Source organism: Carassius auratus, unplaced genomic scaffold, assembly GCF_003368295.1.
Source record: "Carassius auratus strain Wakin unplaced genomic scaffold, ASM336829v1 scaf_tig00215454, whole genome shotgun sequence".
Lineage (NCBI taxonomy): Eukaryota > Metazoa > Chordata > Actinopteri > Cypriniformes > Cyprinidae > Carassius > Carassius auratus.
Window position 1 is genome coordinate 200,001 of NW_020528096.1, and position 23,202 is coordinate 223,202.

At 34.1% G+C, this 23,202-nt stretch overlaps 1 protein-coding gene across 4 annotated transcripts in view; it reads left to right on the forward strand.

Moving 5' to 3' along the window:
- LOC113094863 (zinc finger protein GLI1-like) overlaps positions 1-22,263 on the forward strand; it is a 36,730-nt gene extending 14,467 nt beyond the window's left edge. Inside the window, exons 2-8 of one of the 4 annotated variants that reach the window (XM_026260489.1) lie at positions 14,968-15,071; positions 17,451-17,593; positions 18,879-18,968; positions 20,226-20,424; positions 20,766-20,880; positions 21,958-22,053; positions 22,140-22,263. In XM_026260489.1, the coding sequence (XP_026116274.1) occupies positions 15,001-15,071; positions 17,451-17,593; positions 18,879-18,968; positions 20,226-20,424; positions 20,766-20,880; positions 21,958-22,053; positions 22,140-22,175 (750 nt within the window). In that variant the 5' untranslated portion in view covers positions 14,968-15,000 and the 3' untranslated portion in view covers positions 22,176-22,263. Of the gene's footprint in view, positions 1-14,967; positions 15,152-17,450; positions 17,594-18,878; positions 18,969-20,225; positions 20,425-20,765; positions 20,881-21,957; positions 22,054-22,139 lie in introns of those variants that run through there. The other 3 variants (XM_026260492.1, XM_026260491.1, XM_026260490.1) reach the window with 3 other exon arrangements.
- The last annotated feature ends 939 nt before the right edge of the window (positions 22,264-23,202 follow it).

Genomic DNA, 23,202 nt, shown 5'->3' on the forward strand with positions numbered 1-23,202 from the left:
GACTTTTTACTCATTACAAATCGTAAATCCATAAAAACTGAGAATTGTCAAGCAGTGTCTTCATTTTTTCCATAGCTGTTCATATAATATAACGTTTATTTAAATGTATTTTTATTATATAAGACAGCAATATTTTTTTCTTTCTTTTAGATAAATAAATGTTAAAAATTTATTAATTTATAACAAATAACAGAAATAAAGAAAATAATTTATAAAATAATATCTTATACATTTAATTATTATTTTTTAATTTGTTGAAAACTATATTTAGTTTAAATAATATTTGCACTTGCGAGAGTGCACCCTAAAAATACAGAAAATAAATGTGCATTGTTCTGATCTGTCTTAAGTGGATTCAAATACACTTTAGGTACAAAACAAGTCTAAATCTGTATATGACATGAAATTGTCCAGTTAATTCATCTAGTGTTTTTCAGTTGTTCGTGAGTTTGCATGCAACTGCACTGAAGACAGATGTGAGTGGATCAGTCGCTCTCGTCATTAGTGATGTGACTGATATGATATCTGGACGTTGGCACTGGAGTGTGTGTGTGTTTGAGCGAGAGATCGTGCGAGTGTACTCGAGCGTATTTGCACAGCGTTATCCTGCTTGTGCGAGGCCAACAGAAGTGAGGCGATTGTCAACAGTGGAAGTCCATAAAAACCTGCTTCTGACAAAGTGTGAGCAAACACTGTGATTTACTCAGGATTTCCCAACAAACACTTCAGGAGAGGATCCAGAGAGGGACTGAAGAACCCTCTGCGCTCCTTCAGACCGACCCCGGCTCATTTATACACCGCTGGCTGTTGTGACTGACTCCAGAACAGTTTTGTCATGGGGATCATACAATAAATCCTAAAATGAAATATAGAGGACAGCTGCAAGTTAGTTATTCATCAAGTATGAAATAATAGCCTTTGAAAAACAGAACTTTTTCTTTTCTTTTTTTTTTTATTAAATCATGGGATGTTTTAGCTTTCTACTTGGTTAATGCACCATTTTTAATTTTTATTTTTTAATACAGATTTTTGTAAATATTTTGTAAACTATTTTAACATACATGCACAACTTATCTGCAAATAGCATTAATCTATGCATGACTTGAATATTGTTCAAACCTTGTTTATGATTAATTACTAATATAAATCGACTTATATGATTAATTTGTTTCATTAATAAAATAATCAATACATAATTAAATATAATATAATTTCTTGTCATTGCGCAATATCAAAGCTAAATAAAATTGTATTTAGCCAAAATTCGATTGCTTCCGTTGTCCTCATTTGTTAAAAGCGCCTGCTAAATGACAAAATGTAAGTAAAATTATTAAAATAATCTCTGAAAAATAATGCATTTCTTCAGTGCATTTATTCTTGCCCAAAGCAACCTTTTATTTCTCTCTGAAATTTGGGAATATTATCTAAATCAACTGACCACAAACATGTGCATCGCTCAAGTAATGTTAAAAATGTGATTGTCGAATGCAATATCGCTTTTGAAAAAAAAATGCATGTGTCTGCCAAATGCATGAATGTAAATGTCAATTATAGCATTTAATAGGAAAAATGCTACTTCGGTAATCATAGATCGCTGAGTCAGTTCATTTCATTAGTCTAAAAATATTCAGTGTTTTGCATTGACCGAATCAATTCAAATGAAGCGTAATCAATTTAACCTGAATTTATGCGAATTAAATCAGTTGAACTGAATAATTTGATTTGAATCATTTTAAATCAAAATAAATTTATTATAAATGAATCTGAATTAAAATGAATGAATCAGTTGAAATGACGTTTAGTACAGTTGATTCAGTTGGAATCAAACTGACATGACTGAATCAAATCTGATGGAACCGAGTTAATCTGAATCAAATCGAATGACCGAATCAATTGGAATCAAATTCGATCAGTTCAAACTGAATCAAATTGATATGATAGACTTGACTTCAGTTACATTTAAGAATCAACTTGAAATGACTGAATCAATTCAAATCAACCTTAATCAAATGTATACGCCTGAATCAAATTAATTTGACTGAATCAACCTAAATCAAATGTAATAATATCAGCTCATCCCGAACCAAATGTAGATGACTGAATCAGTTTGATTCAGATTTAGTTTGCACAGTCCATCCCGAACCAAATGTAGATGACTGAATCAGTTTGATTCAGATTTAGTTTGCACAGTCCATTCTGAATCAAATGTAGATGACTGAATCAGTTTGATTCAGATTTAGTTTGCATAGTCTATTCTGAATCAAATGTAGATGACTGAATCAGTTTGATTCAGATTTAGTTTGCATAGTCCATTCTGAATCAAATGTAGATGACTGAATCAGTTTGATTCAGATTTAGTTTGCATAGTCCATTCTGAATCAAATGTAGATGACTGAATCAGTTTGATTCAGATTTAGTTTGCATAGTCCATTCTGAATCAAATGTAGATGACTGAATCAGTTTGATTCAGATTTAGTTTGCACAGTCCATTCTGAACCAAATGTAGATGACTGAATCAGTTTGATTCAGATTTAGTTTGCACAGTCCATTCTGAACCAAATGTAGATGACTGAATCAGTTTGATTCAGATTTAGTTTGCACAGTCCATTCTGAATCAAATGTAGATGACTGAATCAGTTTGATTCAGATTTAGTTTGCACAGTCCATTCTGAATCAAATGTAGATGACTGAATCAGTTTGATTCAGATTTAGTTTGCACAGTCCATTCTGAACCAAATGTAGATGACTGAATCAGTTTGATTCAGATTTAGTTTGCACAGTCCATTCTGAATCAAATGTAGATGACTGAATCAGTTTGATTCAGATTTAGTTTGCACAGTCCATTCTGAATCAAATGTAGATGACTGAATCAGTTTGATTCAGATTTAGTTTGCATAGTCTATTCTGAATCAAATGTAGATGACTGAATCAGTTTGATTCAGATTTAGTTTGCACAGTCCATTCTGAATCAAATGTAGATGACTGAATCAGTTTGATTCAGATTTAGTTTGCACAGTCCATTCTGAATCAAATGTAGATGACTGAATCAGTTTGATTCAGATTTAGTTTGCACAGTCCATTCTGAACCAAATGTAGATGACTGAATCAGTTTGATTCAGATTTAGTTTGCACAGTCCATTCTGAATCAAATGTAGATGACTGAATCAGTTTGATTCAGATTTAGTTTGCACAGTCCATTCTGAACCAAATGTAGATGACTGAATCAGTTTGATTAAGATTTAGTTTGCACAGTCCATTCTGAATCAAATGTAGATGACTGAATCAGTTTGATTCAGATTTAGTTTGCACAGTTCATTCTGAATCAAATGTAGATGACTGAATCAGTCCGAATCAAATGAAGTATTTGCAGTGTGTTTTGTGAACACTGATTGATCAGACTCCCTGATGGATGTTGAGTGGTGTTTGTGATGATGGTAAAGCAGACAGACAAACAGTGTGAAGGTGAGACGGAGGATCAGAATTCATCCCACGCTGCAACAAAAGGAGGAATGAAAGAGAGAGAATGCAGAAGGCGGAGAAAGTGAAGGGATTGAACAGCTCCCCCTAAATCACGGCCTTTGACTCACAGCACAATCAGAGCGGAGGGGAGGGGCGAGCGCAACCCACTACACACACAGAGAGAGAGAGAGAGAGAGTTTATTATTCCACAGGCTCTCCTCTCCGAGCAGCTCGGCCGGTTTGAACAGGAGGTCAACAATTGATTCAATTACAAGACAAGCTTCCCAAGAGCCCTACAGCCGGCGACTCGAGAGCCCTCGCTCGCTCGCTCTTATCTGTACATGCTGGCGCTCGTCAGGTAGAAGAGAGTTTAACCTCCTCCAGATCTTTGTGAGCTAATGAAAGAGGAAATAGCGGATGACCCTTTGGGATCGGGTGGCAGGAACCTGTTTCTGTGGGGTGACCCTCTTTAAATCCTGAGAGAGAGAGAGACGTGGGACCTGTACTGATGAGATCAGTGCTAGAAATCTTCATCAGACACGTGCAGAAGATTTTACAGCTGGTTGCTAGGGTGTTCTGAGTGGTTGCTATGGAATTGTTTAGTACATTTGCATTTGAAGTGTTACTCAAACTAATAAATAAAGAGTTTAAGAAGGCCTCGTCTAAATTGCACACATCTTTGTGAACTTCTTTTATACCACAATATCATTCTTCAGTGTCGCATCTTATTTTATATAAAGTATCGTTTCTTATCGTTACGATAAAGTAGCGTAACGTTTCTTGTTTGGAATTAGTTTATGTAAGTTTAGTACATCATTATTATGTTATAGTGTTTATTATTGTTTTTCAGTCGTTTAGATTTTCAGTTTTTTAGTTACAGTTTTAGTACTTCTTAGTAATTTTGTTGGGTGCGTTATATATATGTATATTTTCATAAATGCAAATAGTTTTGGTGTAAAACAATATATATATATATATATATATTGTTACTCTTTGAATTTAGACCCTTTTCACTGCAAATTTATTATTAATCTATTGCTATTTCTTGCTAAAATTTACGTAAGGAGTTTTAATTTCGTAGTGGGTGCTGTTGGCCTACTTATAATAAAAATGAAAGCAAACTAAAAATAATATTTAGACTGTGTTTCTGATTAAATAAAGCAGTTATTGATGTCATAAAATCATATGCTATAGCTTTAGCTTACATGAACAAAAAAAAATGACAAACATGAGACTTAAATTGAATAATTTAATATATAGCGATGTATTCATTAACGTGTAATATGATTTTTATTATTTTTATTATGAGTGAAAAAATATTTTAAGAATTGTTCAAACTCTTTTGCTTTAGAACATTTACAAATGTTAAATCATAAAATAGATGTTAGGGTTGCCAACTCATCTTTCTTAAAACAAATGCAGTGATTAATATAGAGTTTATTTGTTATTATTTTCAAGTATTCAATGTCATTTTAAAGTAACTATTATTTATATTTATTAATTTAACAAATAAGTTCTTGTTAAAAACTAACCAAAATTAAAAAGTTATTATACATCGGCTGTCGGCCAGAATGAGTTGAAAATTATCGGTATATCGGATATCGGCAAGAATCTATTATGGTGCATCCCGAGTTAATGATGTTTATTAATTAGGGTTCTTAGGGGAGAGAAAATATCATTTGGTCAGATTAAAACTGATAGGAATCTATGTAAAAGTCCCCACAATTTACAGAAACAGACGTGTGTGTGTCTGTGTGTCTGTGTGTGTGCGTGTGTGTGTGTGTGTGTTTGAGAGTGTGTGTGTGTTTGTGAGACAGTGTGTGTGTGTGTGTTTTGAGAGTGTATCTGTGTGTGTGTGTGTGTGTGAGTGTATTTGAGAGAGAAAGTGTGTGTTTGAGAGTGTATCTGTGTGTGTGTGTGAGTGTATTTGAGAGAGAAAGTGTGTGTTTGAGAGTGTATCTGTGTGTGTGTGTGTGTGTGTGAGTGTATTTGAGAGAGAAAGTGTGTGTTTGAGAGTGTATCTGTGTGTGTGTGTGTGTGTGTGTGTGTGTGTGTGTGTGTGTGAGAGTGTATTTGAGAGAGAAAGAGTGTGTGTTTGAGAGTGTATCTGTGTGTGTGCGTTTGATGGTGTGTGTGTGTGTGTGTGTGTGTGTGTGTGTGTATCTGTGTGCGTGTGTGTGTGTGTGTGTGTGTGTGTATCTGTGTGTGTGTGTGTGTGTGTGTGTGTGTGTGTGTGTGTGTGTGTACTGGTGGAGTGGAGCTAGAGGGCGTCTCAATGCCACACACAGTCAGACTCACACACTCACTCTGCTGCCAACTTCCTGCTCCCACATTTTTTCCATCTCATGTTCAGCTCTGCGACTCCTTATTTTCTTAAGATCACTTGTAGTTTTCCTTTCTTTGGATTCTCTCTCTCTCTCTCTCTCTCTCTCTCTTTCTGTCTGTCTGAGAATGTTCTGACTCACAGCTGCTCCAGTCTGGAGAATTCAAGCTTTACCTTGACAAATAACATCATTAAAGGGTTAGTTCACCCAAAAAATCTAATTCAGGCATTAATTACTCACCCTCGTGTCATTTTAAACATCTTCGGTCATCTCCAGAACACAAATTAAGATGTTTCTGATGAACTCCGAGAGCTCTCTGATGGAGAAACAGCGATCTCTCATGTAAACAGATGCATATTATATATAAATAAATAATGCGGTCATCAGCAATAGATAGCATATGAATGAAAACTGCATAATGTTACGGAATAAAATGTTGAGGAAGTGCTATATGTTTGTGCAAGCTTTGGAGGTGTTGATGGAAGCGATATACAGGGTTTACACTTTGAAAATCATACTCAATATTATCCAGATGTAGTTTTGGATAAAAACATTATTTTCTCACCTTTTTGCTCAAAACTATTAATTTTAATGAAACCTACTAAAAAAAGAATGCTTTAAGCTAGAATAAAAAGTTTTTAAAAGTAGATGCTTTGATCTTTATTTAGTGTATTGCATATTAAAATAGTCATACAGCAAAATGTACTGTAATTTTAGTGAAAATCACCAAAATTGCTGCGGGTGGCTGTAAACCTTTTTCAAAAATGCTGCCGGGGAAAGAGTTAATGACAGAATTATTTTTATTTTTATGTGAACTATCCCTTAACATACTTTCTCTTTTCTATGTCTGTGAATATATATATATATATATATAAACATATATATGTGTGTGTGTGTGTGTGTGTGTGTGGTTACAAATGTTTATTTTATTATGATTTATTTACTATATCGTTTTTATTAATATTTTTAATTATATAAATGTATATAGTTTGTATAAATAAATGTTATATGTTATTTGGTAATGATTATTTCTGTTTCTGTCTTAGTTTTTTTTGTTTTTGTTTCAGTTAGTAATTTTAATAATTCAACTAAAACGTATATCGGTGGTTGTTATAATATTTAGGTTTGTAATTTATTTCAGCTTAATTTCATTAAGATTTTATATTTTTATTAATTTTATTTTAGTTTTAGTTTATGATAAACACTTATTTATAGATAATATTTATATTAATATTTAATTATTTATAAATGCAAAGTTTAATATTATTTATAAATAATATGTATTATTTTAAATATTTTATGAATTTATCTTCGTAACTGGACTGTGATTGGTGTTAGTGTAACTCTTCTGAAGTCTTTCTGTGCTCTTTATGTAGATGTGAGGCTGTTATCTGCCATTGGGTGTTGAGAGCTGGCAGCCTGTGTGTGTGTGTGTGTGTGTGTGTGTGTGTGTGTGTGATATGATCAGTGAATCGCTGAGGCACAGGCCACACACACACACAGTACACTGAGCTTGAGAACAGCTCACACTCGTCTAGTTCTCGTCTCTCTCTGTCTCTGTGTCTCAGTGAGTCGATGTGCTCACTTGTTAGTGTTTAGTTATGTAAATGGCCCTCGATGACGGAGCTGTTGTGTGAGCGGTTCAGTTTAGAGCTCCTGGGCTCCGTACAGCAAGAAAACAAAAGCTTTTTCTCCGCCTGAAAGAAGGAGCTGAAGTGTGGCGAACAAATGAATGTTCTCGTTGAAGAGAGATCGCTCAGTCCAACATAGTTTACACGTTCCTATGCAAATATATTTGAGATAATTAGTCATCAGACTCTGTGTGGATAGTTTCTGGAAGGATTTCATGTGGTTTAATCACATAAGAACAGGCCTGGATGCTGTCACTGTCATTTTATAGTAGCACACTGACAGTAGTGAAATTTTCATTTCTGAAATCTGACTAATGCGACTGCACTTCAACTACAAATATAAAAAAAATAATATATATATATATATATATATATATATATATATATATATATATATATATTACAAATTATTATATTTTTATCCAATAAAAATATATTTATTTAAAATAATTTTATTGTTTAAAATTATTTATGTTAATTTATAATCTGCAGTAGCACACTGACTGTACTGAAATATTAATTTTCATGTTTAATTTAGAGCAACTGCAGATTTAATATAATCTAATGCAACTGAACTTGAACTACAAATATTTTCTAAAGATGTAAAAGAAATAACATTAAAATGGAAAATGTTTCCCAAAATAAAAAATACATATATATATATATATATATATATATATATATATATATATATATAGAAGCATGTAATACATGACAAATGTCGATTTTGAAATGTTGAAATGAAATGATTATTACAGTTTTGTCACCATTATTGAACTGTGAAGTTTACAAATACCAAACAAAGTGTGTATGTGAAATGATTTTCAGAAATGCAAGGAATTCATATCTTAGAGTTTGTTTGTTACAGAGAGAGTCTGTGATGTTGGGCTCGGGTCCAGTCACATTGAACACTGAACAGACTCTCTCTCTCTCACACACACACACACATGTCCTTACAGATGATTTGCACATGTGTATAAACACTCTGTATGACTTTATCGCAGTGTAATGAATGAGTTCTGATCCAGGACCACACAACGAGCTCATCCTCACACGTAGAAACTGCCGGATCTTCATCAGTCGCATCACTTTCCTTCAGTGCTTTTTAATCATTTCATCAACTGCTGTCATCTTATTCCTTGCTTTAATCAAACCGATACAAACTTCTGCTTCTGAAGTGTTTTTGTGCTTCTAATGACACTTGGTATTTTGTATCTAATGAGTGAAATCCTGACACTTTGTGTATTTGTGTAATAATCAGTGTTGTGGGTCTGTGTAGACGGCTCGTGTGTGTTTGTGTAGTTGTGTAGAGTCAGTAGTCGTGTGTGCTAGGCTCTGTTTGATGATTGGCTCTGCTGGATTCCTGGTGGTCATGTTTCCAGTAACTGCTGTGATTGCTGCGTGTTTGTTTACAGTAAGAGTTCACAGCTGTTTAAAAACCAGATTGACATTTCCTCAAGATGGAAGTGATGCTTGTATGTGGAAAACTCGTAGCCATGATGTTGTGGGTGGCTGCCAAGGTGTTGCTATCCAGATTTTGGTGGTTGCAAGTCTTGTTTTCCTGTACAAATATCTAAACTTTCGCAAATCAAGATGAATTCCGGGAGCTGCATAGATATTAATTTTTATTTTCTAAAAAAAAAGGCAAAAAAAATGTTAGCCTGAATGCACTGTTAGTCGCTTTGGATAAAAGCGTTTGCTAAATGCATAAATTAGTTTGTTTACTAAGCGTGCAGAACAACCACCCAATAAAGCATTACAATAATCTAACCTTGAGGTCATAAATGCATGGATTAACATTTATGCATTTGACATTGAGAGCATAGGCCGTAATTTAGATATATTTTTGAGATGGAAAAATGCAGTTTTACAAATGCTAGAAACGTGGCTTTCTAAGGAAAGATTGCGATCAAATAGCACACCTAGTTTCCTAACTGATGACGAAGAATTGACAGAGCAACCATCAAGTCTTAGACAGTGTTCTAGGTTATTACAAGCAGAGTTTTTACGTCCTATAATTAACACCTCTGTTTTTTTTTTTCCGAATTTAGCAGTAAGAAATGACTCGTCATCCAGTTTTTTATATCGACTATGCATTACATTAGTTTTTCAAATTGGTGTGTTTCGCCGGGCCAAGAAGAAATATAGAGCTGAGTATCATCAGCATTACAGTGAAAGCTAACACTGTGTTTCCTGATGATATCTCCCAAGGGAAACATATAAAGCGTGAAGAGTAACGGCCCTAGTACTGAGCCTTGAGGTACTCCATACTGCACTTGTGAATATAAGTACAATTTAAACCATGCTAATGCACTTCCATTAATGCCAACAAAGTGTTCAAGTCTATGCAAAAGAATGCTGTGGTCAATTGTGTCAAACGCAGCTCTAAGATCCAATAAAACTAATAGAGAGATACAACCACGATCAGATGATAAGAGCAGATCATTTGTAACTCTAAGGAGAGCTGTCTCAGTACTATGATACGGTCTAAATCCTGACTGGAAATCCTCACATATACCATTTTTCTCTAAGAAGGAATATAATTGTGAGGATACCATAAGGGAGATTCGAGATTGGTCTATAATTAACTAGTTCTTTGGGGTCAAGTTGTGTTTCTTTGATGAGAGGCTTAATAACAGCCAGTTTGAAGGTTTTGGGGACATATCCTAATGACAATGAGGAATTAATAATGGTCAGAAGAGAATCTATGACTTCTGGAAGCACCTCTTTTAGGAGCTTAGATAGTATAGGGTCTAACATATATGTTGTTGGTTTAGATGATTTAACAAGTTTATATAATTCTTCCTCTCCTATAGTAGAGAATGAGTGGAACTGTTCCTCAGGGGGTCTGATGCGAAACTGTAGCTGACGGCTGAATGGCTAAAATTTTATCTCTAATAGTATCGATTTTAGAAGTAAAGTAGCTCATAAAGTCATTATTGCTGTGATGTTGGTCAATGTAAACACTTGTTGATGCTTTATTTTTCGTTAATTTAGCCACTGTATTGAATTAAATACCTGGTTTTATTTTTGTTTTCTTCTAAAAGAGACGAAAAGTAATCAGATCTAGCAGTTTTTAATGGTTTTCTGTAGGATAGCTTACTTTCCCGCCAAGCAATACGAAATACCTCTAGTCTTGTTTTCTTCCAGCTACGCTCCATTTTCCGTCTTCCTTTTTTATTTTTTTTTATTTTTTTTACATATATCCAGTCACTGCTCTGTTGTTCTTTCAAAATATTGCGGAAATGATGATGCTGTTTTGTTTCTTATTAAGCAACTTAATTATAAATATGGTTTATATACATTATTTTAAACATTAATTAGTCGTGTTATTTTATTGCTTTGAATGAATGTGCATTAGTGATATTTTGCTTGATGCACCCTCTTGTGGCCTCAAAAGAGAAGGCAAAAGACCCCCCCCCCAACTGAAATTATGCCTTTTAAATTTGAATATTTATAATATTTAAGTACAAAATTCAAATTGAGTTTTTCAACCATTTTGACAGCCCTAATTCATTATAGATTAATATAAATAATATAATTTTTCTCACACCACTAACTGAATATTTTTTGATTGTCGTTTTAAGCATAAAAAAAACACTTGATGCATAAAAAAAAACAATTAGTTGTTTTTGCAGCTCAGGTGTTCTGGTAGGTTGCCAGGGTGTTGCTGTGCAGTTGCTAGGGTGTTATGGGTGGGCTAGTACCAGTCATGAATGACTTGACCAACACACACACACACACACACACCAGTAGGGCTGCTCATGGTGATTATTTTCTCTATTTTACACATAATCCTTGTGGTCACAGGAACTCTGCTGCTATAACGAGGCTTTAGAAGATGCTATTCTGGGAAAGACTGGTCATAGAGGAAGAGACAGTGAGTGTGTGTGTGTGTGTGTGTGTGTGAGAGAGAGAGAGAGAGAGAGAGAGAGAGAGAGAGAGAGAGAGAGAGAAGGTAAGCAAGTACAAGTGTGTTCAGCAGCTGTGAGTCGGTTGGTGAAACCGCTTCACTTCTTCACCCAGAAGAAAAGACAAGTAATGTGTAAATAAGGAGAGGGAGAGCAGACGGAGGTGTGAGGTTTGGGGAAACCACAGGTATGGATGGAGAGAGAGAGAGAGAGAGAGAGACTAGCAGCTAGGAAAAAGCTAGAAAAAGAAGACGCCCTTTTCACTGAAGTTTCCTTTAAACAGATTCCGGTTGCCATGACGACAGCAGAACGATTTCATTCCAAAAGAATCTTTCTTGCGACATTCGCTGCAACAATCTGGCATTCATGCAATTACATTAATGCTTTTGTGAGATATTAACTCACGCCACATATTTCATCTCTGCGTCTATCTCAGGTCAAATCAACTCACTTTTATTATTTATACAGCGATTTATATCATACAGATTATTTCAAAGCAGCGTCACACAAAAAAAGGAAAATAACTGTAAAAAAATTAATCAGCTGTGAAATGACTTCAGCTGTAAAGCAGCTCTATAGAAGAAAATTCATTGTTTTGAATATTAATTTTTAAACATTTGTATCTCTCTCTTTATATATCTTTATATATATATATATATATATGTATGTAAAATTATGTTGTTGGCAAATGAAGTACGTTTTTAATACTGTATTCCAGTTAATGTTTACTTTGATTTGATTTATTACACAAAAAGTTGTTATATACACTCATTTGTCAAGGATAACACATAAGGATAAGTTAAAAACTTTTTTCCTTTGCCCTTGATGTATTTATTTTTATTTTTTAAGTAACAATGGTTTAAAAGGTTTTGTGCATTTTGATGAGCTGGCGTTTGTAGGGTTAGTAAACAGGTTGTTGTGCCTCCGAGGGAATAACTGAATGAAGAATATGTCGAGGGCTGTTTGAGTCAGGGTTATGAAAACAAAGTTAACCACTGAAGAAAAACAGCGATACTGAGAGAGACGGAGGAGAAGAAACAGAGGTGGAATCTGGCTGTGGTTGGTCCGATCTCAAACCCGGCCCATTCCTCTCGTTTTGGGCCAAATCAGGAACGGCTGGCTGCATTAGAGCTGCTATTATCCTCTCCGAGACATAACAGCCAGAACACCCACCTCGACAGAGAGAGAGAGAGAGAGAGAGAGAGAGAGAGAGAGAGAGAGGAAAGCTGTTGCAGATGAGGCCGTGCAAGACTCTTTTACACCCTTTTACAGTCTGTCTGCTGAAAGACCCCAACAGATTTTACACAGGAAAGAGGAACTACCAAAACTAGCAATCAGTCTGATTTGAATGCTTCTGAAAGAAGTCTCTTCTGCTCAACAAAGATGTATTTATTTGTCATTTTTCAGAAATACAGTAAAAATTTTGAATTATTATTCTAATGTTAATCATCTGTTTTCTGTGTGAATCTGTGTTAAAGTGTAATGTATTTCTGTGATGCTCCGCTGTATTTTCAGCATCATTCCTCCAGTCTTCAGTGTCACATGATCTTCAGAAATCAGAATAATATGATGATTTACTGCTCAAGAAACATTTCTTCTTATTATTAGTGTTGAACACAGTTGTGCTGCACAATATTTTTGTGGAAACTGTCATGCATTTTATTTTTCAGGATTCATAGATGAATGGAATTTAAAAAAAAACAGCATTTGTTTGAAATAGAAATAAAGTTTTGGAAGTTTATAAATGTCTTCACTGTCACTTTTATGCAGCCTTGATTCATATACGTATTAAATTCTATACAGCCTCAAACTCAATCTGAGTTTTGTCCTAAGTAGGAACAAGTGATTTGTGGTTTTTATTTCTGTGTTGATGTTGTTCTGTGTAGCCCCGCCCACCGTGAAATCTCATTGGTCTAGAATCCAAACACTGCGTCACTCTGACATGAGACCGGCTTGTGGCTGGAAACATGCAGCATCATGTTTGCTTGGGACAGCTTGTTGGACAAGGTTTCTCAACCAGTTTTTTATATATATGCATATAATATATGTATAAACTATCTTGTAGCTTAAAAGGAAGAGCACTGCATGTGCATATTCCCATAGAATTTGTGAAAAGAATTTGCTTGGCATAAATGCATCTGTCTAATGCATAAATTTAAAATGTCAATAAAAGTAAAACCATAATTAAAAATAAATAAATAATTAAAACTAATTGTTAAAATATGAAAACTATATATATATATATATATATATATATATATATATATATATATATATATATATATATATATATATATATATATATATATTAGGGCCGGGACTTTAACGCGTTAATTGAGATTAATTAATTACACAAAAAATAACGCGTTAACTAAGATTAATTAATTACAGAAAAAATAATTCCCGCATTTTTAATAACTTATTTTTGCACCGCGGAACGTTTCTCACTGGATTTGTTTCGGCGGACCGATTATACTGAAGCACCAACTAGCGTTCGCATATCACTGCAGCACATCGAGCCTCAAGTATCACCTCAACGCAAAACATATAGCAGCTAGCGTGGACTTTACACTTTATGTTGAACTATGTATTATTTTGTTGGTGCAACAGTTTATGTTGAACTCTTTATTGTTTTGGCCAAGGTTATTGAGAGTTGGACTTAGTATGTTATGGCCTCTGAAGCAACAGTGAGATGTTTTCTAATAGTCAGTGTTTCCAATGTTCTGAATGTAATTGACAGTATTGTGTTTTACTTAAAAAACACTTTACAGAAGGTTCCAGCACCTATAAGCTTCCTGAATTTCTGAAATGTACTATTTCTAAATTGTTTCTAAATATGCTATTGCTACACTTCATGGCAAAAATTGCACTGGTCTGCTAGACTTGGTTGAACAAAAATAAACAATATTTTGTTGCTTAAGCTTATCTATTCAGTCATTATTCAATGGTATACTATAAATCCATGTGAAAAAAAAAAGACTTCTCACTGTTCTCAGGTCAAATATTTAAATGCGATTAAAATGCGATTAATTTCGATTAATTAATTACAAAGCCTCTAATTAATTAGATAATTTTTTTAATCGAGTCCCAGCCCTAATATATATATATATATATATATATAATTAAAAAATAAAATACAAACAAATTGACCTGTTTGTCAGGTTATTTTTCAGCTGACTGATGGTCACACAGTGACATTTTTGTCCCTGTCATCCCTGTGAGTTCTGACAGGTGTGTGTCCATATGTGCTGTGTGTGTGTGTGTGTGTGTGTGTGTGTGTGGACCTCCCTCGTGCTATTTATTGGGTCGGGCAGCTGCGGCGTCATACAAGATCTCTGTTTAGCACCTCAAACTCATTAGCACACGTTACCAGATATACACTTTCACACGCACACACACATATGCTTGCATGGCATTGTGTGTATTGCATATCCATTCTAGAAAAATGTCCTTTATTTAAAGTGCTAGTGTGTTGGTACTCAAACCATGTTGTTTTAATATGATCCTACTGACTTTAAAGAAAGGTGCATGATGAAAACACAGAGTGTTATGAAGCTCAGTGTGCATGAGCTGTGCTGTGTGTGTTGCATCGGGTCTAACACTGTCATGTGTGTGTGTGTGTGTGTGTGTGTGTTCCTGCAGAGGTCTGTGGCTGTAGTGGGTGTGTGCGTCTCAATGCCAGTGGATATGCAGCCACATCAGGGGCTGTGCCACTACAACAACACCGCCAACCAGCCGAGCCGAGGGTACGATCACTCACATTACCCACAATCCCACACTCCAACACATCTGATTCCTATCAGCCGTCCTCCACATGAACGCACAGGTAGAGCAAAAACAGTCAAAAAACAGACAAAACCGGTTCAGTGTGAGACACAAAACTAATTTGATTTCTGTTACAAAAATGATGCTTTTGCTGGAATTATGCACAGGTTTCCAAAACTAGGGTTTGTGAGTTGATGAAAAGTTAACAATCGCTTCAATCAAAAAAATTAAACTTTGCATGAATTATTTTAAGACAAAAGCAAATAAATGTAATAATATTGATTTATTTGAATGATTAATTATAGAATATATTATTAAAATATAATAGTATATTTAATATATTATTTGTTGTTTAATGTGGACATTAACAATGTCAGAGAACATATGAATGAGGTGTTAAACTTGAATTATTAAAATATTAACCTAAAATCTCAGGTGTAATTCAAATAAATTTTGGTTTCAGACGGTTCAAACGTTTGGGAATTAATGGGTTAATATATTAAGTGAACAAAAAAAATGTTTTGGCTCAAAATGAAATTAGCCAATCAGGAAAAAAAATTTTTTAAATATAAATTATTACTTTTTTTAAGGAACTACAACACCGTTGCTTATTATTTTGATTCATATTTATTAATTATTTTGATTTATTTATGGCTGGTATTTTTCAAGGTAATTGTCAAGTATTAGTCCTTATTAGATTAGAAATATTATATCTAGTAGTTTTCTAGCCATCATGCTGGGGTTAATTTAGGCTCTTTTGAGGTAAATGATGGTTATTAATGATGAGGTCAGATCCTGTCTCTGGCTCCGCCTCCTGCTGAATGCCACCCATGTTGAGCCTCTTTCTCTCTCTCTCTCTGAGCTTCTCTGTGTCTCTCGGCCGTTTTCTCTCTCACAGCTGCTTATTACTGGTCAGAAAGCAGAAACTCTCCACATGACTGACCAAACCAGACTCAGGTTTCCTCAGAGAGACAGAATTGAATTAGTACAACTACTTTATTCAGTCGTAAAAACCAAAAAACAGTCAGATCTTAATAGAATAGTCTTTTACAAAAACGTCAAGCAATCTTTACAAGAGAGAGAGAGAGAGAGAGAGAGAGAGAGAGAGAGAGAGAGAGAGAGAGAGAGAGAGAGAGAGAGAGAGATTAGTGTGAGGAGATTAAAGTGCTGGAACACACACCCACACACACAGACACACGCACAAACAAACACACACACACACCCAGGGTTCAGAGGAATTACAGAGACCACAGTCACCGAACACCACAGACAGAGACAGAAGAGATGAGATGGGAAGGTGAAGAAAGAGGAAAATGGAGGAATGTTGGGGATTCCCAGTGATGTGCTTCTAGTCTTTCCTGATGGTACTCTGAAGAAAAGCTGAAGGAAGTGGCGCCTCCTAGTGGCCCTATGCAGGAATCACAATAAACCCTCACTAATGTTCTCCACTTTATCTAGTACCAAGTCAATCATCTTTAGTGCTTGTGCTCATAAAATGAAACTCAAATATATTATGTATGAATGTATATGTCTGCTTTATTATATTACATTTACATTTAATCATTTAGCACACGCTTTTATATTATATTATATAATGATTATATTACTATAATTTATTTATATTTTACATTTTACATTTAAATATGTATATACATATTAATAATTTTTAATTTAAATGATAGAGATATAGATGTTTTTCATAAAATATATATTGTATCCATTTATTTATGTATGTATTAGATCTGTTTCTATATTTACTTCTGTAAATGTATACAAAAAAATACATTTACATTTTTAGATGAACTTTAATTAAGATATATGAATTAAACATACTTATAATTTTTCTTCTGCTCTTTTTATATACCCTAAATTTTTATATAAAATAGGCATGTTTATATATACATATATGTATGTATGTATAATAATTATTCAATATTGATTTTTAAATAATTAACTTAGTGTTAGTAAATTAATAATTACATAATAATAATTAAAGTATAAATAAGTATATATATATATATATATATATATATATATATATATATATATATATATATATATGTCTGTGTGTGTGTGTGTGTGTGTCTGTGTCTGTGTCTGTGTGTGTGTGTGTGTGTGTGTGTTAAAACTATTACATTTTCTTCTACTCTCTGGAAGTACTTTCCAGTGTGTTCACAGTGTGTGTGTGTGTGTGTGTGTGTTTACAGTGTGTGTGTGTGTGTCACTAAATGCATGCATTTATTTTTATTAATATATTTTATTTTGTATAAATAACAATGAATTGAAGTATGTGGATATGTATCATTTTTAAAAACTATTCTCTGTATAATAACTAATAGTGCATGTGTTTGTGTGTGCAGACTGGCTCGTTCAGTGCGATCGCTCTACAGCGACAACAGCAGAGAGATGTTTAACCCCTCAGTGACCGCAGGAGCCTGTATGGACCCTTACATGCGGCCGCCGCACGGCATGATGGGACACCGCGGGATGCCTCCGCCAGACAGTGAGCACTCGTCGTTATCATTCACTCATCAGACGCAGATGAGGAGTCTCACATCAGCTGAGTCTGAAGAAATTAAGTGTGTGTTAAATTAAAACAATAAGCCCCAAAAAGCCGTGCCTAAAACCTCCTATAGCTGTTATAAATTCACTGTAAACCACGGCTTCACGAGGCTTATCGCTTTCATAAAACGGTTATTTCATAAATGTAGCAAGGTTTCACGAAATAAAACAGAGCAAATAAAGTGTAATGATATTAATAAAAACAGTATTCTTCCAAAAAACAAGGAAGTTCCTCAGAAACTGTTGTGGTTGCAGCAAAGTGGTTGCCTAGCAACACACAAATGTATACAAAAGTGATCGTTTTTTTTGTATCATCATTTACAACAGCTTTAAACACAGCTCAACCAATCAGAATGAAGGACTATCCACTTTATAAATTGATTTATTGATTTTCCTTGTTGGTTTTTTTATTGTTTTTAGTCAAACTTCTCCTAGTTTTAGTCTAGATTTAGTCGACTAAAGCCCGGTTTCACAGGATTTGTCCATAGCTCAATTAGGATATTTAAGTAGCTTTAATAAATATGCCATGGATAAAAACCTTACTAGTGTGCATCTTTAGACAAAACAATGAATCTGACATATTTTAAGATCACTAAGTGCGAGTTTCTTTCAGTTGAAATAGCCCAAATGCATTTTAGTCTAGGACTAGTCTTGAGTCTTGTCTATGACACCGGAGTTTAAGTCAAACATTTTAATATAGTTTTAATCAATAACAACTTGATTTTTTAGCAATAAGATTATTATTAATTAAACATACAGCAGTATTCATGTTGGCAGCAAATTTTAACTTTAGTCTGATTTTTGTTTAGTCAAGTTTTAGTCATCAAAGCATTTTTGTCAGGTTTTAGTAAAATTTAAGTCATGCTGTATGGTGATTAAACTTATCAAAATAATTTTCGTAAAGATTGTTGCATTTCGGGTTATTATTGCACTTTCACCAGTAAACACAAGTTAATGTGGGACTTATTTAGCGAACTGATTTATTATAGGCTTTTTATTATATAAATTAAAATACCAAAGACTTGCACTTTCTCTTTCTACTTTATGAATAGGGACAGGTATCGTTTACATTTTATCGATACCGATACCGATACCGATTATTGACCTTAATGTCGTCTCGTCTTAGTCACGGGAAAAAAGCTTGTCAATATTTTTCGCCATAGTTTTTGTTACCGAAATTTACACTAGTGTTAAAAACAATAACAGTGTTGTTGTTGTTGTTTTAGGCGCCCCCTACTGTTCCCAGAGCATGATGGGATCTCATCACAACCTCACACAAAACCAGCTTGGATCTGAACACATGGGATCCAGAGACGGTGAGGCGACAAACTTCACCACAATAAACCTTTCACTCGACGACTTCAACATGATCCGAGCCGTTTAGCTTTTCTAAAACATCACTTGATTTCAGGAGAAATGTTTATAAATCTGTTTCAGTGTCACAGGATCCTTCAGAAATCATTAGGATCATTAAATTACATTTTATTTTATATTAAAATGGAAAACTTAATTTTTTTTTTTACAGTTGTAATAATATTTCTAAATATTGGTGTTTTTTTCTTTACAATATTTTGATCAAATAAATTTAGCATTGATGCGCAGAAAATATTTATTTCAAAATCATTAATAATTGTAATGTTTACAAACTTTTGGCAGGGTACTTTATTAATAATAATTATTATATTAATACTTTATTATATTATATTGTTATCATGATTATTAAATGCTGCTTTTACAGGACAATTGTATTTATTATTACTATATAAGATATATCTTTTAATGTGCTTAAATGTATATTTTTTATAATAACTGATGGGGCGTGGTCAGATTTTCCCGCTTTTTTTTCTCCAGCTGATCAAATGCCTGATAAATATACTATTTTTTATTGTTATTTTATGTCAGTTCATAATAAATGAACTCCCAAACAGGGATCCCTCGAAATATTAGGTTGATATATGAATAATTTAACAACACATTTGCTTGATTCTCTAATGTGGATTAATTCTCATGTGACAGCAGTTAAATAATAAAATATTTCATCAAATAATTTTATTTTCTATTGTAATTTTTTATATATTTATTTATTTAAATTATTAGCTTTTCATCAGCGTACAAACCCTGCATTAAAGTTAATATAATTATTCTTATTCTATATATATATATATTTATTTATTTATTATCTTTTAATCAACTCACATTCCAATTCTGAGTTCAAATTCAAATGTTTATTTATTTTTTAATTTTACATTTTAATGGTTAATTTCATCCAAACTAAAATTCGAATAATTTTTATATTTTTATGATTTAATTAATAATTAGTTTCACCAATCCTGATTGGAAAACCCTGATCTAAATGTTTAATATTCTAAATAAGTTTGATACATATTCTTTAGCCCGTTATTAATTCATGTGCATTCAAAATACACTGACTATCTTAATCTTAAATGCAATAAATTGCTCCGTGTCAGCTGAAGGTATCTGATGCATGCTAACGAACTGAACCTCACTCTAAAGTGCTTTAAAATCATGAAGAAATGTTCAATGTCTATCCGATCTCTCTCTCTCTCTCTCAGCGTCTTGTTTCTCGACGCCTCGCTCCATGCTGAAGCTGAGTAAGAAGCGTGCTCTGTCCATCTCTCCTCTGTCTGATGCCAGTGTGGACCTGCAGACGGTCATCCGCACCTCTCCCAACTCTCTGGTGGCGTTTGTGAACTCTCGCTGCGGGCCGAACGCTGCCGGCTCGTATGGGCATCTGTCTTTGGGCAGCATGAGGTGGATATTCATCAAGCACACTCGAATATCCCCAGGGTTTACACCTTTCAAAATTACATACTTTTACATACAGACTCAAATTTTCTGATCATCGGACCGTATTTAAAACACATGGTTCCTACAAAACTATTTTCAGCTTTTTATTTGTTACATGTGACCCTGGAGCACAAAACCAGTCATTAGGATGAATTTTTTTGACATATTTTCAAAACCCAAAACACTAAAAATTTCGCAGAATTAAAAAGTGCACCTTGCACATCATGTTTAACAATCACTAAACAGCTGCCATGAACACACACTTCTGGTTGGATCAAACTTATTTTTGTATGTTCTGTTTTCAGTCCGTCGCTGGGTTTCTCCAGCTCCATGAACTACTCGTGCAGAGCGCAGGGGAACATGTACGGCCCTCTCGCTGCATCATGCCCCAGACTCCACGCTCCGGCCAAACACACACACGTGAGTCCACACACACCTGCAGCATCATTTATATATTATTATAGTTTTTATTAATATTTTAATTGGCAGTGGCTATTTGCATTAAGAGTTAACAGCAATAGATGAAGAATTGTGAGAATTGTAATTATCTGCATCGTAATAGTAACGTATTGAGTGTTAATTATCATTTTAATTCAGATTAATAAATGGATGCATTGGGACAATAAAGCCCTCCCTTCATCCACCCTAAAAAAAAACCCAAAGAAGATAAAGAAAACTCTAAATTGTGGGTTTGAACTCTTAGGTTAACTTTTTATTTAAATGTTAGTTTTAGTTTTAGACTTTATTTATTGTATTTCCAGTTAGTGCTTAGTAATTGTGTTATGTGCTTTTGTCATTTGTAGTTTTTATTTATATTATTTTCAATTAGTAATTGTAGTGCTTCAACTTAAACTTGACAACAATATGTCACTTTATGTGCTTTTGTCATTTTTATTAGTTTTATTATTCTACTTTTTAGGTTTGATTTCATTTTTAGTTCAGTTTTATCCTAGGTAGTGATTTTAGAGCTTAATCTTAAACTAAATTGCAATTTTTATTAGTTTCTTTTTAAAATCCTATTTAGGTTTGATATTTGTTTATTTCATATTTATATATTTTTTCCCCCAGTTATTAATCTTACTGGTTGATTAACTGGCCAAATTATTTTATATATTTATTTACAATTTTTTTTTAATATATATTACTATTTAGGTTTTTTTTTTTGTTTGTTTTTTTAATTTATTTATTTAGTCATTTAATTATTTATATTGTAAAAAAAAATCTAAAATATTTATTCTTTTAATTAACTTAAAATTTGCAATTTTATGTGGTTTGACTTTTTTTAACATTACTATCTAGGTTTGATTTTATTTTATTTTATTTAGCAGTTTTATCTTTTTTTTAGTTACTCATTTAAGTGCATCATCTTAATTTAAATGAAAATTAGAACTAAGTTTTTCATCTAATACTTCTTTTATTTCACCTTTATTTCAATTAACTAAATGTTGTAATAGTTTTAGTTTTAGTTGATTCTAACACCCCGCTGTGTGTCTCCAGCTGAAGACAGAGCCGGCTCTGGGCAGCATCAACATCAAGAGTCTGGAGGAGCATTCGGAGGGAGACGTGGCCAGTCCATCCTCCACTGGGACACAGGTGAACTTCAGAACAGTGTTTAACGCACAACTGTGTTGCACATGCTTCTGTTGTCCTGACACGAGCTCCTGCGCTGGTTTCTGCAGGATCCTCTTCTGGGTTTACCTGGAGGGCAGAGATGATCTGGATAAGGAGGAGAAACCTGAACCAGAAGCCATTTACGAGACAAACTGCCACTGGGAGAGCTGCAGCAAAGAGTTCGACACTCAGGAGCAAACTCGTGCATGTAAGAGAGAGAGAGAGAGAGAGAGAGGGAGAGAGAGGTGTGAGAGAGAGAAGAGAGAGAGAGAGAGAGGAGAGAGGGAGAGAGGAGAGAGAGAGAGGGAGAGTGTGTGTGAGAGAGAGAGAGAGAGAGAGAGAGAGAGAGAGAGAGAGAGTGAGAGAGAGAGAGAGGGAGAGAGAGAGAGAGAGAGAGAGGGAGGAGAGAGGGAGAGAGAGAGAGAGAGAGAGAGAGTGAGAGAGAGAGAGAGGGAGAGAGAGAGAGAGAGAGAGAGGGAGAGAGAGGGAGAGAGAGAGAGAGAGAGAGAGAGAGAGTGAGAGAGAGAGAGAGGGAGAGGAGAGAGAGAGAGAGAGAGGAGGAGAGAGGAGGAGAGAGAGAGAGAGAGAGAGAGAGAGAGAGGGAGAGAGAGAGAGGCTTAACAAACTCTTTATTAGACCTTTCTCCTTTTACATCAATACAATTGTCTTACAAAAAATTCCATGTCACATTTTTCGATCTACACATTTAAAACCAACATTTCATTTTCTCCAATTTGACAAAGTACTCCCCCTTCCGACCACATTTCGGAAAACATTACAATGTCGCTGACCATTTGTAATATGTATACTCTATCTTGATTCTAGCAGTTATCATCCCTCTTAGTACCATTTCCGCATTAACTGGACCTATACCTAACCTTTTATTTTTTCTTGTTTTCCATATGGACAACTTAGCTGAGCCCATCAGAAAATTCAGTAAACATTTCTTCCTCCTTTCTTGAAAATTATAAATTGGACCACTTATGAAATTCTGATAAGAAAAATTCTCCCCAAACTTTATAAACACTTGTGTTAAAAAATTAAACATTCCCTTCAACCTAAAACAATCAATAAATAAATGATTAACCGTTTCTTCTAAGCCACAAAATAAACACTCTATCCCCACTGCTG